The 15,396-nt window shown below is 45.0% G+C and overlaps 1 protein-coding gene across 1 annotated transcript in view; it reads left to right on the top strand.

Moving 5' to 3' along the window:
* The window catches only part of LOC120042763, a 50,240-nt gene extending 47,478 nt beyond the window's left edge, over positions 1 to 2,762 (top strand). The window contains exons 6-9 of the mRNA XM_038987565.1: positions 481 to 819; positions 918 to 1,187; positions 1,392 to 1,475; positions 1,615 to 2,762. Of these exons, the coding sequence (XP_038843493.1) occupies positions 481 to 819; positions 918 to 1,187; positions 1,392 to 1,475; positions 1,615 to 1,681 (760 nt within the window). The 3' untranslated portion in view covers positions 1,682 to 2,762. The remainder of the gene's footprint in view (positions 1 to 480; positions 820 to 917; positions 1,188 to 1,391; positions 1,476 to 1,614) is intronic.
* Positions 2,763 to 15,396: the final 12,634 nt, after the last annotated feature.

The following is a 15,396-nucleotide window of genomic DNA, read 5'->3' as shown; positions in this document are numbered from 1 at the left end:
GTGTTAATCAGTGTTTTAATGTGTGATGGTGTGTAAATAAGTCTCTCTCTGTCTCTCTCTCTGTCTCTCTCTCTGTCTCTCTGTCTCCCTCTGTCTCTCTCTCTCTCTGTCTCTCTCTCTCTCGGTCTCTCTCTCTCTCTGTCTCTGTCGCTCACTCTCTGTCTGTCTCTCTGTCTCTCTCTCTCTGTCTCGCTGTCTCTCTGTCTCTCTCTCTCTCTGTCTCTCTCTCTCTCTGTCTCTGTCGCTCACTCTCTGTCTCTCGCTCTCTGTCTCTCGCTCTCTGTCGCTCTCTCTCTGTCTCTCTGTCTCTCTCTCTCTCTCTCTGTCTCTCTCTATCTTTCTCTCTCTGTCTCTCTGTCTCTCTCTCTGTCTCCCTCTCTCTCTGTCTCTCTCTCTCTGTCTCTGTCTCTGTCGCTCACTCTCTGTCTCTCGCTCTCTGTCGCTCTGTCTCTCTGTCTCCCTCTATCTCTCTCTCTGTAGTGTTGACAGGAAGTTACTGTTGAGTTTCCTCCAGTGCTGTGCTGCCTCTCAGGTCCAGGAGGGGGCACCATCACCACCAATAGCAGTATGGCTGCTCAGGTCTCTGCACTACAGGCTGGACTTCTCCTGCTCCTCCTCTGTGGACCTGTCAGCTCAGGACCAGGAGAAGGCTCTGTGTCTGACCACTGACCACTGCAGGGCCATCAACTCTGTTCTGAAGCAGAACCAACACAGCACCCAGCTGGTCCAGAACCAGGTCCAGCTCATCCTAAGAGACTGTGAGGTGGAGGACAGAGCACTGAGGGAGCTGCTTCCCATCCTGCATATCGTCAAGCTGAGGTTAGACATACAAAGACAAACATTTGACCAACTAGTTTATCAGTAGGAGTTAAACCTACTCTGTGTCATGATGTTGTCTCTGCTTCTTGTCCTCTCAGCCCCAGCAAAGCTCTGCTACTTCAGCTGCTGGACCTTGTGTGTGAGGGGATTGAAGAGGGGCTGCTGAGGCACACAGAGTCCCTGTGGAGAGCCCTGGATGGGGAGCTGGACCTCAGTGAGACCAGGCTGGACCAGAAGGCCTGTGGATCTCTGGCCCTGGTTCTGGAACACTCAGAGGGTCTGTCAGAACTGGACCTCAGCCACTGTCAACTCACAGACCACCACCTACAGCCCCTGATCACACACCTGCATAAAGTACAAGTCCTGGAGTGAGTGGCTTTCCCTGTGTGTGTATGTGTGTGTGTGTGTGTGTGTGTGTGTGTGTGTGTGTGTGTGTGTGTGTGTGTGTGTGTGTGTGTGTGTGTGTGTGTGTGTGTGTGTGTGTGTGTGTGTGTGTGTGTGTGTGTGTGTGTGTGTGTGTGTGTGTGTGAGACTAGATTACAAATGTCTCTCTCTCTCTCTCTCTGTTGTAGCCTGAGCCACAATGACATCACCGATGCTCTGACTGACAGAATACTCCAACTGGTCTCTACTAACACTTCAATACACACCGTACGGTAAGGGTGTGTGTGACGGTGAGCAGAGCATGTGTGTGTGAGATCATATGGGTGTGTCTGTTGCTGGGGGCAACTGTTGGAGGATGGAGATGTGTTGTCTAATGATGTAATAATGATTAATAATAATCATGTTCTATAGACTCTTCAACAACAGAATCCAGGACAGAAGACCCTTCTTGACAGACAAGAGGTTTGACATCTGGTGAAACAACATCAGGTCTTAGTCCAGGAAGAGAAGGCTGAATTCAGGACAGAAGACCCTTCCTGACAGACAAGATAATGTTGTATAATAACACTATAATGTGGAACATAAACTGATGGAACATTTTAATACAAAAGACACACAACAAACTGGTTGTTCCAGCTGGAACAGTCCGATCATTTATAAACTATAGTCAACAGACTCATTAAAGAGATTCTCTGCTACTTTTTGTGTACTTTATAGCCAGTAGTGCTGATAGTAACACTCACAAGACAAAAGTGGTCCCCGAAAATGTTGTACATCACATATGTGCACCACGTCATTGCTCTCTCTCTCTGCTGTGGCCCGCCCTGCAACCTCATTGGATAACCCTGGGCTGGCTTCTTGCTAGCTGTCACTCAAATACGAGGGGCTGAAGCTCATTAGATAGAACTCTAATTGCCCATGTGGAGGGAAATGGAGGGAAAATTGCGCGGCACAGCTTCAACAAAAGTTGCTTTCCAACTTGGGATTTTTGTGTCTTTTTGATGTAAGACAGTGATTATGTATGAATTAGCTACATATTGAAACATCCAGCCCAAAGTGTGAGATTAAAAATAAAAAAACATGTTCTTATTCGCTAAAGTACCGGAGCATCTCTTTAAGATCCTTGTACCTCCATTTGTTGTAAATATTAGAGGTAAATATGTATTCCATTTGATCTAACTGTAGCCTATGACATTTGTTTTGTGCATATAATTGTATTAATGTAACGATAATGTACCGATAATGTAACACCGATGCAATGATAATGTTATGATAATGCACCGATAATGTACCGATAACGCAACGGCAATGATAATGAGATGATAATGTGCCGGTAACGTTGTGATAATGTACCGTCAATACAACGATAATGTGATAATAATAAAATGATAATGTCCCGATAATGTAACGGTAATGTAGTGATAATGCAGTGATTGTAACTTTAATAACTCTAACTCATGTACTTATTATCTCAATTACCTCAACTAAGCACACATTTACTCTGTACCGGTAACCCCTGTATTTTGCCTCTCTATTGTTATTTACTGCTGCTCTTTAATCATTTGTTTTCTTATCTCTTACTTTTATTGGGGTGTTTTCTTAAAACTGCATTGTTGGTTAAGTGCTTGTAAGTTCTACACCTGTTGTATTCAGCATTTCACTGTAAGTCCTACACCTGTTGTATTCAGCATTTCACTGTATGGTTCTACACCTGTTGTATTCAGCATTTCACTGTGAGGTCTACTACACCTGTTGTATTCAGCATTTCACTGTGAGGTCTACTACACCTGTTGTGTTCAGCATTTCACTAAGTTCTACACCTGTTGTGTTCAGCATTTCACTAAGTTTCACACCTGTTGTGTTCAGGATTTCACTGTATGTTCTACACCTGTTGTGTTCAGCATTTCACTGTAAGTTCTACACCTGTTGTATTCAGCATTTCACTGTATGTTCTACACCTGTTGTGTTCATGTGACTAATAAAGTGTGATGTGATTATCAGTTGATGATATATTTCATTCCCTTTGTTTCCATAACAACCATCTAGGGACAGGTGTTGTAAATGAGTTTAGGCTGGAAACACTATAGTGCATCTGAAGACTGTTTAATGTGTTGATGTGTTGGTCCTTGTCTCTATCCAAATAAAACAAAACGTTTTAAGTCTTTCTTCTCTGATATCAAAACAGAAAAACCTCCCAAATGTTTACTTTTTTTGACCGTGTAAATCATTTATGAATATTTAGTGTTTGTGTTTTAATAAATGAACCATGAGACACATGATGGATGTTTGTTACTGTGTTTTCTCTGTAGGTTGAAATCATTACTAGTAAAACATCACTTTCAAGTTATTGCTGGTATGAAAGCGATCCCACCCCAAGTGTGTTTCTTTTCATGACGATGTAAAAGTTGTTAGTTGAAGACATCTCCCTCTGACAGGCCGATCTCGGGAAAGCCGGACCCGCCCATTTACCAGGAAGCACCATATTAGGTCAATGACGTCGACGGAATCTCCTTTTGGAACGTTCCATTTATTGGAAACTTAGAAGTTCTAACTTGTTGTCTTTACCGATAAATGCCAGTTAAATTAGTAACACAATAACAACATCGAGGCTATATACAGGAGGCACCGGTACGGAGTCAGTGTGCAGGGGTACAGGATAGTTGAGGTAATATATAGCCTACACCAGGGTTTCTCTAGAGAATGTAGCCTTTATACAGCCCACACCAGGGTTTCTCTAGAGAATGTAGCCTTTATACAGCCCACACCAGGGTTTCTCTAGAGAATGTAGCCTTTATACAGCCCACACCAGGGTTTCTCTAGAGAATGTAGCCTATATACAGCCCACACCAGGGTTTCTCTAGAGAATGTAGCCTTTATACAGCCTACACCAGGGTTTCTCTAGAGAATGTAGCCTTTATACAGCCCACACCAGGGTTTCTCTAGAGAATGTAGCTGTCACGCCCTGGCCTTAGTATTCTTTGTTTTCTTTATTATTTTAGTTAGGTCAGGGTGTGACATGGGGAATGTTTGTGTTTTGTTGGTTTTGGGTGTTTCTATGGTAAAGGGGTTATTGGGTGTAGTATATGGGTTTGTGTTGAGTTCAGATGTCTAGCGTTGTCTATGTATGTTTAGTTATCTAGGAGAGTCTATGGTTACCTGAATGAGTTCCCAATTAGAGACAGCTGATTTCGGTTGTCTCTGATTGGGAGCCTTATTTAGGGTAGCCATAGGCTTTCATTTGTTGTGAGTAGTTGTCTATGTCAGAACGTTTGTAGCCTGTGTATGTGCACGACGTTTATTAGCTTCACGATCGTTTTCTTGTTTTGTTTATTTCGTAAGTGTGTTTGTTTCGTTTGCCTTCTTCTTAAATAAAAGAAGATGGCTTATTTTCCAAATGCTGCGTTTTGGTCCGTCAATCCTCCACACGATCGTGACAGTAGCCTTTATACAGCCCACACCAGGGTTTCTCTAGAGAATGTAGCCTTTATACAGCCCACACCAGGGTTTCTGTAGAGAATGTAGCCTTTATACAGCCCACACCAGGGTTTCTCTAGAGAATGTAGCCTTTATACAGCCCACACCAGGGTTTCTCTAGAGAATGTAGCCTATATACAGCCCACACCAGGGTTTCTCTAGAGAATGTAGCCTTTATACAGCCGACACCAGGGTTTCTCTAGAGAATGTAGCCTATATACAGCCCACACCAGGGTTTCTCTAGAGAATGTAGCCTTTTTACAGCCCACACCAGGGTTTCTCTAGAGAATGTAGCCTTTTTACAGCCCACACCAGGGTTTCTCTAGAGAATGTAGCCTTTATACAGCCCACACCAGGGTTTCTCTAGAGAATGTAGCCTATATACAGCCCACACCAGGGTTTCTCTAGAGAATGTAGCTTTTATACAGCCCACACCAGGGTTTCTCTAGAGAATGTAGCCTTTATACAGCCCACACCAGGGTTTGTCTAGAGAATGTAGCCTATATACAGCCCTCACCAGGGTTTCTCAAGAGAATGTAGCCTTTATACAGCCCACACCAGGGTTTTTCTAGAGAATGTAGCCTATATACAGCCCACACCAGGGTTTCTCTAGAGAATATAGCCTTTATACAGCCCACACCAGGGTTTCTCTAGAGAATGTAGCCTTTATACAGCCCACACCAGGGTTTCTCTAGAGAATGTAGCCTTTATACAACCCACACCAGGGTTTCTCTAGAGAATGTAGCCTATATACAGCCCACACCAGGGTTTCTCTAGAGAATGTAGCCTTTATACAGCCCACACCAGGGTTTCTCTAGAGAATGTAGCCTTTATACAGCCCACACCAGGGTTTCTCTAGAGAATGTAGCCTATATACAGCCCACACCAGGGTTTCTCTAGAGAATGTAGCCTTTATACAGCCTACACCAGGGTTTCTCTAGAGAATGTAGCCTTTATACAGCCCACACCAGGGTTTCTCTAGAGAATGTAGCCTTTATACAGCCAACACCAGGGTTTCTCTAGAGAATGTAGCCTATATACAGCCCACACCAGGGTTTCTCTAGAGAATGTAGCCTTTATACAGCCCACACCAGGGTTTCTCTAGAGAATGTAGCCTTTATACAGCCCACACCAGAGTTTCTCTAGAGAATGTAGCCTATATACAGCCCACACCAGGGTTTCTCTAGAGAATGTAGCCTTTATACAGCCCACACCAGGGTTTCTCTAGAGAATGTAGCCTTTATACAGCCCACACCAGGGTTTCTCTAGAGAATGTAGCCTATATACAGCCCACACCAGGGTTTCTCTAGAGAATGTAGCCTATATACAGCCCACACCAGGGTTTCTCTAGAGAATGTAGCCTTTATACAGCCCACACCAGGGTTTCTCTAGAGAATGTAGCCTTTATACAGCCCACACCAGGGTTTCTCTAGAGAATGTAGCCTTTATACAGCCCACACCAGGGTTTCTGTAGAGAATGTAGCCTATATACAGCCCACACCAGGGTTTCTCTAGAGAATGTAGCCTATATACAGCCCACACCAGGGTTTCTCTAGAGAATGTAGCCTTTATACAGCCCACACCAGGGTTTCTCTAGAGAATGTAGCCTTTATACATCCTACACCAGGGTTTCTCTAGAGAATGTAGCCTTTATACAGCCCACACCAGGGTTTCTCTAGAGAATGTAGCCTTTATACAGCCCACACCAGGGTTTCTCTAGAGAATGTAGCCTATATACAGCCCACACCAGGGTTTCTCTAGAGAATGTAGCCTTTATACACCCCACACCAGGGTTTCTCTAGAGAATGTAGCATTTATACAGCCCACACCAGGGTTTCTCTAGAGAATGTAGCCTTTATACAGCCCACACCAGGGTTTCTCCAGAGAATGTAGCCTATATACAGCCCACACCAGGGTTTCTCTAGAGAATGTAGCCTTTATACAGCCCACACCAGTGTTTCTCCAGAGAATGTAGCCTATATACAGCCCACAACAGGGTTTCTCTAGAGAATGTAGCCTATATACAGCCCACAACAGGGTTTCTCTAGAGAATGTAGCCTATATACAGCCCACACCAGGGTTTCTCTAGAGAATGTAGCCTATATACAGCCCACGCCAGGGTTTCTCTAGAGAATGTAGCCTATATACAGCCCACACCAGGGTTTCTCTAGAGAATGTAGCCTTTATACAGCCCTCACCAGGGTTTCTCCAGAGAATGTAGCCTATATACAGCCCACACCAGGGTTTCTCTAGAGAATGTAGCCTATATACAGCCCACACCAGGGTTTCTCTAGAGAATGTAGCCTATATACAGCCCACACCAGGGTTTCTCTAGAGAATGTAGCCTTTATACAGCCCACACCAGGGTTTCTCTAGAGAATGTAGCCTTTATACAGCCCACACCAGGGTTTCTCTAGAGAATGTAGCCTATATACAGCCCACACCAGGGTTTCTCTAGAGAATGTAGCCTTTATACAGCCCACACCAGGGTTTCTCTAGAGAATGTAGCCTTTATACAGCCCACACCAGGGTTTCTCTAGAGAATGTAGCCTTTATACAGCCCACACCAGGGTTTCTGTAGAGAATGTAGCCTATATACAGCCCACACCAGGGTTTCTCTAGAGAATGTAGCCTATATACAGCCCACACCAGGGTTTCTCTAGAGAATGTAGCCTTTATACAGCCCACACCAGGGTTTCTCTAGAGAATGTAGCCTTTATACATCCTACACCAGGGTTTCTCTAGAGAATGTAGCCTTTATACAGCCCACACCAGGGTTTCTCTAGAGAATGTAGCCTTTATACAGCCCACACCAGGGTTTCTCTAGAGAATGTAGCCTATATACAGCCCACACCAGGGTTTCTCTAGAGAATGTAGCCTTTATACACCCCACACCAGGGTTTCTATAGAGAATGTAGCCTTTATACAGCCCACACCAGGGTTTCTCTAGAGAATGTAGCCTTTATACAGCCCACACCAGGGTTTCTCCAGAGAATGTAGCCTATATACAGCCCACACCAGGGTTTCTCTAGAGAATGTAGCCTTTATACAGCCGACACCAAGGGTTTCTCTAGAGAATGTAGCCTATATACAGCCCACACCAGGGTTTCTCTAGAGAATGTAGCCTTTTTACAGCCCACACCAGGGTTTCTCTAGAGAATGTAGCCTTTTTACAGCCCACACCAGGGTTTCTCTAGAGAATGTAGCCTTTATACAGCCCACACCAGGGTTTCTCTAGAGAATGTAGCCTATATACAGCCCACACCAGGGTTTCTCTAGAGAATGTAGCTTTTATACAGCCCACACCAGGGTTTCTCTAGAGAATGTAGCCTTTATACAGCCCACACCAGGGTTTGTCTAGAGAATGTAGCCTATATACAGCCCTCACCAGGGTTTCTCAAGAGAATGTAGCCTTTATACAGCCCACACCAGGGTTTTTCTAGAGAATGTAGCCTATATACAGCCCACACCAGGGTTTCTCTAGAGAATATAGCCTTTATACAGCCCACACCAGGGTTTCTCTAAAGAATGTAGCCTTTATACAGCCCACACCAGGGTTTCTCTAGAGAATGTAGCCTTTATACAACCCACACCAGGGTTTCTCTAGAGAATGTAGCCTATATACAGCCCACACCAGGGTTTCTCTAGAGAATGTAGCCTTTATACAGCCCACACCAGGGTTTCTCTAGAGAATGTAGCCTTTATACAGCCCACACCAGGGTTTCTCTAGAGAATGTAGCCTATATACAGCCCACACCAGGGTTTCTCTAGAGAATGTAGCCTTTATACAGCCTACACCAGGGTTTCTCTAGAGAATGTAGCCTTTATACAGCCCACACCAGGGTTTCTCTAAAGAATGTAGCCTTTATACAGCCAACACCAGGGTTTCTCTAGAGAATGTAGCCTATATACAGCCCACACCAGGGTTTCTCTAGAGAATGTAGCCTTTATACAGCCCACACCAGGGTTTCTCTAGAGAATGTAGCCTTTATACAGCCCACACCAGAGTTTCTCTAGAGAATGTAGCCTATATACAGCCCACACCAGGGTTTCTCTAGAGAATGTAGCCTTTATACAGCCCACACCAGGGTTTCTCTAGAGAATGTAGCCTTTATACAGCCCACACCAGGGTTTCTCTAGAGAATGTAGCCTATATACAGCCCACACCAGGGTTTCTCTAGAGAATGTAGCCTATATACAGCCCACACCAGGGTTTCTCTAGAGAATGTAGCCTTTATACAGCCCACACCAGGGTTTCTCTAGAGAATGTAGCCTTTATACAGCCCACACCAGGGTTTCTCTAGAGAATGTAGCCTTTATACAGCCCACACCAGGGTTTCTCTAGAGAATGTAGCCTTTATACAGCCCACACCAGGGTTTCTCTAGAGAATGTAGCCTTTATACAGCCCACACCAGGGTTTCTGTAGAGAATGTAGCCTATATACAGCCCACACCAGGGTTTCTCTAGAGAATGTAGCCTATATACAGCCCACACCAGGGTTTCTCTAGAGAATGTAGCCTTTATACAGCCCACACCAGGGTTTCTCTAGAGAATGTAGCCTTTATACATCCTACACCAGGGTTTCTCTAGAGAATGTAGCCTTTATACAGCCCACACCAGGGTTTCTCTAGAGAATGTAGCCTTTATACAGCCCACACCAGGGTTTCTCTAGAGAATGTAGCCTATATACAGCCCACACCAGGGTTTCTCTAGAGAATGTAGCCTTTATACACCCCACACCAGGGTTTCTCTAGAGAATGTAGCCTTTATACAGCCCACACCAGGGTTTCTCTAGAGAATGTAGCCTTTATACAGCCCACACCAGGGTTTCTCCAGAGAATGTAGCCTATATACAGCCCACACCAGGGTTTCTCTAGAGAATGTAGCCTTTATACAGCCCACACCAGGGTTTCTCCAGAGAATGTAGCCTATATACAGCCCACAACAGGGTTTCTCTAGAGAATGTAGCCTATATACAGCCCACAACAGGGTTTCTCTAGAGAATGTAGCCTATATACAGCCCACACCAGGGTTTCTCTAGAGAATGTAGCCTATATACAGCCCACGCCAGGGTTTCTCTAGAGAATGTAGCCTATATACAGCCCACACCAGGGTTTCTCTAGAGAATGTAGCCTTTATACAGCCCTCACCAGGGTTTCTCCAGAGAATGTAGCCTATATACAGCCCACACCAGGGTTTCTCTAGAGAATGTAGCCTATATACAGCCCACACCAGGGTTTCTCTAGAGAATGTAGCCTATATACAGCCTACACCAGGGTTTCTCTAGAGAATGTAGCCTTTATTCAGCCCACACCAGGGTTTCTCTAGAGAATGTAGCCTTTATACAGCCCACACCAGGGTTTCTCTAGAGAATGTAGCCTATATACAGCCCACACCAGGGTTTCTCTAGAGAATGTAGCCTTTATACAGCCCACACCAGGGTTTCTCTAGAGAATGTAGCCTTTATACAGCCCACACCAGGGTTTCTCTAGAGAATGTAGCCTTTATACAGCCCACACCAGGGTTTCTGTAGAGAATGTAGCCTATATACAGCCCACACCAGGGTTTCTCTAGAGAATGTAGCCTATATACAGCCCACACCAGGGTTTCTCTAGAGAATGTAGCCTTTATACAGCCCACACCAGGGTTTCTCTAGAGAATGTAGCCTTTATACATCCTACACCAGGGTTTCTCTAGAGAATGTAGCCTTTATACAGCCCACACCAGGGTTTCTCTAGAGAATGTAGCCTTTATACAGCCCACACCAGGGTTTCTCTAGAGAATGTAGCCTATATACAGCCCACACCAGGGTTTCTCTAGAGAATGTAGCCTTTATACACCCCACACCAGGGTTTCTCTAGAGAATGTAGCCTTTATACAGCCCACACCAGGGTTTCTCTAGAGAATGTAGCCTTTATACAGCCCACACCAGGGTTTCTCCAGAGAATGTAGCCTATATACAGCCCACACCAGGGTTTCTCTAGAGAATGTAGCCTTTATACAGCCTACACCAGGGTTTCTCTAGAGAATGTAGCCTTTATACAGCCCACACCAGGGTTTCTCTAGAGAATGTAGCTGTCACGCCCTGGCCTTAGTATTCTTTGTTTTCTTTATTATTTTAGTTAGGTCAGGGTGTGACATGGGGAATGTTTGTGTTTTGTTGGTTTTGGGTGTTTCTATGGTAAAGGGGTTATTGGGTGTAGTATATGGGTTTGTGTTGAGTTCAGATGTCTAGCGTTGTCTATGTATGTTTAGTTATCTAGGAGAGTCTATGGTTACCTGAATGAGTTCCCAATTAGAGACAGCTGATTTCGGTTGTCTCTGATTGGGAGCCTTATTTAGGGTAGCCATAGGCTTTCATTTGTTGTGAGTAGTTGTCTATGTCAGAACGTTTGTAGCCTGTGTATGTGCACGACGTTTATTAGCTTCACGATTGTTTTCTTGTTTTGTTTATTTCGTAAGTGTGTTTGTTTCGTTTGCCTTCTTCTTAAATAAAAGAAGATGGCTTATTTTCCAAATGCTGCGTTTTGGTCCGTCAATCCTCCACACGATCGTGACAGTAGCCTTTATACAGCCCACACCAGGGTTTCTCTAGAGAATGTAGCCTTTATACAGCCCACACCAGGGTTTCTGTAGAGAATGTAGCCTTTATACAGCCCACACCAGGGTTTCTCTAGAGAATGTAGCCTTTATACAGCCCACACCAGGGTTTCTCTAGAGAATGTAGCCTATATACAGCCCACACCAGGGTTTCTCTAGAGAATGTAGCCTTTATACAGCCGACACCAGGGTTTCTCTAGAGAATGTAGCCTATATACAGCCCACACCAGGGTTTCTCTAGAGAATGTAGCCTTTTTACAGCCCACACCAGGGTTTCTCTAGAGAATGTAGCCTTTTTACAGCCCACACCAGGGTTTCTCTAGAGAATGTAGCCTTTATACAGCCCACACCAGGGTTTCTCTAGAGAATGTAGCCTATATACAGCCCACACCAGGGTTTCTCTAGAGAATGTAGCTTTTATACAGCCCACACCAGGGTTTCTCTAGAGAATGTAGCCTTTATACAGCCCACACCAGGGTTTGTCTAGAGAATGTAGCCTATATACAGCCCTCACCAGGGTTTCTCAAGAGAATGTAGCCTTTATACAGCCCACACCAGGGTTTTTCTAGAGAATGTAGCCTATATACAGCCCACACCAGGGTTTCTCTAGAGAATGTAGCCTTTATACAGCCAACACCAGGGTTTCTCTAGAGAATGTAGCCTATATACAGCCCACACCAGGGTTTCTCTAGAGAATGTAGCCTTTATACAGCCCACACCAGGGTTTCTCTAGAGAATGTAGCCTTTATACAGCCCACACCAGGGTTTCTCTAGAGAATGTAGCCTATATACAGCCCACACCAGGGTTTCTCTAGAGAATGTAGCCTTTATACAGCCGACACCAGGGTTTCTCTAGAGAATGTAGCCTATATACAGCCCACACCAGGGTTTCTCTAGAGAATGTAGCCTTTTTACAGCCCACACCAGGGTTTCTCTAGAGAATGTAGCCTTTTTACAGCCCACACCAGGGTTTCTCTAGAGAATGTAGCCTTTATACAGCCCACACCAGGGTTTCTCTAGAGAATGTAGCCTATATACAGCCCACACCAGGGTTTCTCTAGAGAATGTAGCTTTTATACAGCCCACACCAGGGTTTCTCTAGAGAATGTAGCCTTTATACAGCCCACACCAGGGTTTGTCTAGAGAATGTAGCCTATATACAGCCCTCACCAGGGTTTCTCAAGAGAATGTAGCCTTTATACAGCCCACACCAGGGTTTTTCTAGAGAATGTAGCCTATATACAGCCCACACCAGGGTTTCTCTAGAGAATGTAGCCTTTATACAGCCAACACCAGGGTTTCTCTAGAGAATGTAGCCTATATACAGCCCACACCAGGGTTTCTCTAGAGAATGTAGCCTTTATACAGCCCACACCAGGGTTTCTCTAGAGAATGTAGCCTTTATACAGCCCACACCAGAGTTTCTCTAGAGAATGTAGCCTATATACAGCCCACACCAGGGTTTCTCTAGAGAATGTAGCCTTTATACAGCCCACACCAGGGTTTCTCTAGAGAATGTAGCCTTTATACAGCCCACACCAGGGTTTCTCTAGAGAATGTAGCCTATATACAGCCCACACCAGGGTTTCTCTAGAGAATGTAGCCTATATACAGCCCACACCAGGGTTTCTCTAGAGAATGTAGCCTTTATACAGCCCACACCAGGGTTTCTCTAGAGAATGTAGCCTTTATACAGCCCACACCAGGGTTTCTCTAGAGAATGTAGCCTTTATACAGCCCACACCAGGGTTTCTCTAGAGAATGTAGCCTTTATACAGCCTACACCAGGGTTTCTCTAGAGAATGTAGCCTTTATACAGCCCACACCAGGGTTTCTCTAGAGAATGTAGCCTTTATACAGCCAACACCAGGGTTTCTCTAGAGAATGTAGCCTATATACAGCCCACACCAGGGTTTCTCTAGAGAATGTAGCCTTTATACAGCCCACACCAGGGTTTCTCTAGAGAATGTAGCCTTTATACAGCCCACACCAGAGTTTCTCTAGAGAATGTAGCCTATATACAGCCCACACCAGGGTTTCTCTAGAGAATGTAGCCTTTATACAGCCCACACCAGGGTTTCTCTAGAGAATGTAGCCTTTATACAGCCCACACCAGGGTTTCTCTAGAGAATGTAGCCTATATACAGCCCACACCAGGGTTTCTCTAGAGAATGTAGCCTATATACAGCCCACACCAGGGTTTCTCTAGAGAATGTAGCCTTTATACAGCCCACACCAGGGTTTCTCTAGAGAATGTAGCCTTTATACAGCCCACACCAGGGTTTCTCTAGAGAATGTAGCCTTTATACAGCCCACACCAGGGTTTCTGTAGAGAATGTAGCCTATATACAGCCCACACCAGGGTTTCTCTAGAGAATGTAGCCTATATACAGCCCACACCAGGGTTTCTCTAGAGAATGTAGCCTTTATACAGCCCACACCAGGGTTTCTCTAGAGAATGTAGCCTTTATACATTCTACACCTGGGTTTCTCTAGAGAATGTAGCCTTTATACAGCCCACACCTGGGTTTCTCTAGAGAATGTAGCCTTTATACAGCCCACACCAGGGTTTCTCTAGAGAATGTAGCCTATATACAGCCCACACCAGGGTTTCTCTAGAGAATGTAGCCTTTATACAGCCCACACCAGGGTTTCTCTAGAGAATGTAGCCTTTATACAGCCCACACCAGGGTTTCTCTAGAGAATGTAGCCTTTATACAGCCCACACCAGGGTTTCTCCAGAGAATGTAGCCTATATACAGCCCACACCAGGGTTTCTCTAGAGAATGTAGCCTTTATACAGCCCACACCAGGGTTTCTCCAGAGAATGTAGCCTATATACAGCCCACAACAGGGTTTCTCTAGAGAATGTAGCCTATATACAGCCCACAACAGGGTTTCTCTAGAGAATGTAGCCTATATACAGCCCACACCAGGGTTTCTCTAGAGAATGTAGCCTATATACAGCCCACGCCAGGGTTTCTCTAGAGAATGTAGCCTATATACAGCCCACACCAGGGTTTCTCTAGAGAATGTAGCCTTTATACAGCCCACACCAGGGTTTCTCCAGAGAATGTAGCCTATATACAGCCCACACCAGGGTTTCTCTAGAGAATGTAGCCTATATACAGCCCACACCAGGGTTTCTCTAGAGAATGTAGCCTATATACAGCCCACACCAGGGTTTCTCTAGAGAATGTAGCCTTTATACAGCCCACACCAGGGTTTCTCTAGAGAATGTAGCCTTTATACAGCCCACACCAGGGTTTCTCTAGAGAATGTAGCCTATATACAGCCCACACCAGGGTTTCTCTAGAGAATGTAGCCTTTATACAGCCCACACCAGGGTTTCTCTAGAGAATGTAGCCTTTATACAGCCCACACCAGGGTTTCTCTAGAGAATGTAGCCTTTATACAGCCCACACCAGGGTTTCTGTAGAGAATGTAGCCTATATACAGCCCACACCAGGGTTTCTCTAGAGAATGTAGCCTATATACAGCCCACACCAGGGTTTCTCTAGAGAATGTAGCCTTTATACAGCCCACACCAGGGTTTCTCTAGAGAATGTAGCCTTTATACATCCTACACCAGGGTTTCTCTAGAGAATGTAGCCTTTATACAGCCCACACCAGGGTTTCTCTAGAGAATGTAGCCTTTATACAGCCCACACCAGGGTTTCTCTAGAGAATGTAGCCTATATACAGCCCACACCAGGGTTTCTCTAGAGAATGTAGCCTTTATACACCCCACACCAGGGTTTCTCTAGAGAATGTAGCCTTTATACAGCCCACACCAGGGTTTCTCTAGAGAATGTAGCCTTTATACAGCCCACACCAGGGTTTCTCCAGAGAATGTAGCCTATATACAGCCCACACCAGGGTTTCTCTAGAGAATGTAGCCTTTATACAGCCCACACCACGGTTTCTCCAGAGAATGTAGCCTATATACAGCCCACAACAGGGTTTCTCTAGAGAATGTAGCCTATATACAGCCCACAACAGGGTTCCTCTAGAGAATGTAGCCTATATACAGCCCACACCAGGGTTTCTCTAGAGAATGCAGCCTATATACAGCCCACGCCAGGGTTTCTCTAGAGAATGTAGCCTATATACAGCCC

Source organism: Salvelinus namaycush, unplaced genomic scaffold (assembly GCF_016432855.1).
Source record: "Salvelinus namaycush isolate Seneca unplaced genomic scaffold, SaNama_1.0 Scaffold77, whole genome shotgun sequence".
NCBI lineage: Eukaryota > Metazoa > Chordata > Actinopteri > Salmoniformes > Salmonidae > Salvelinus > Salvelinus namaycush.
Note: the sequence above shows the minus strand (reverse complement) of the source record. Positions and strands in the feature narration are given on the sequence as shown.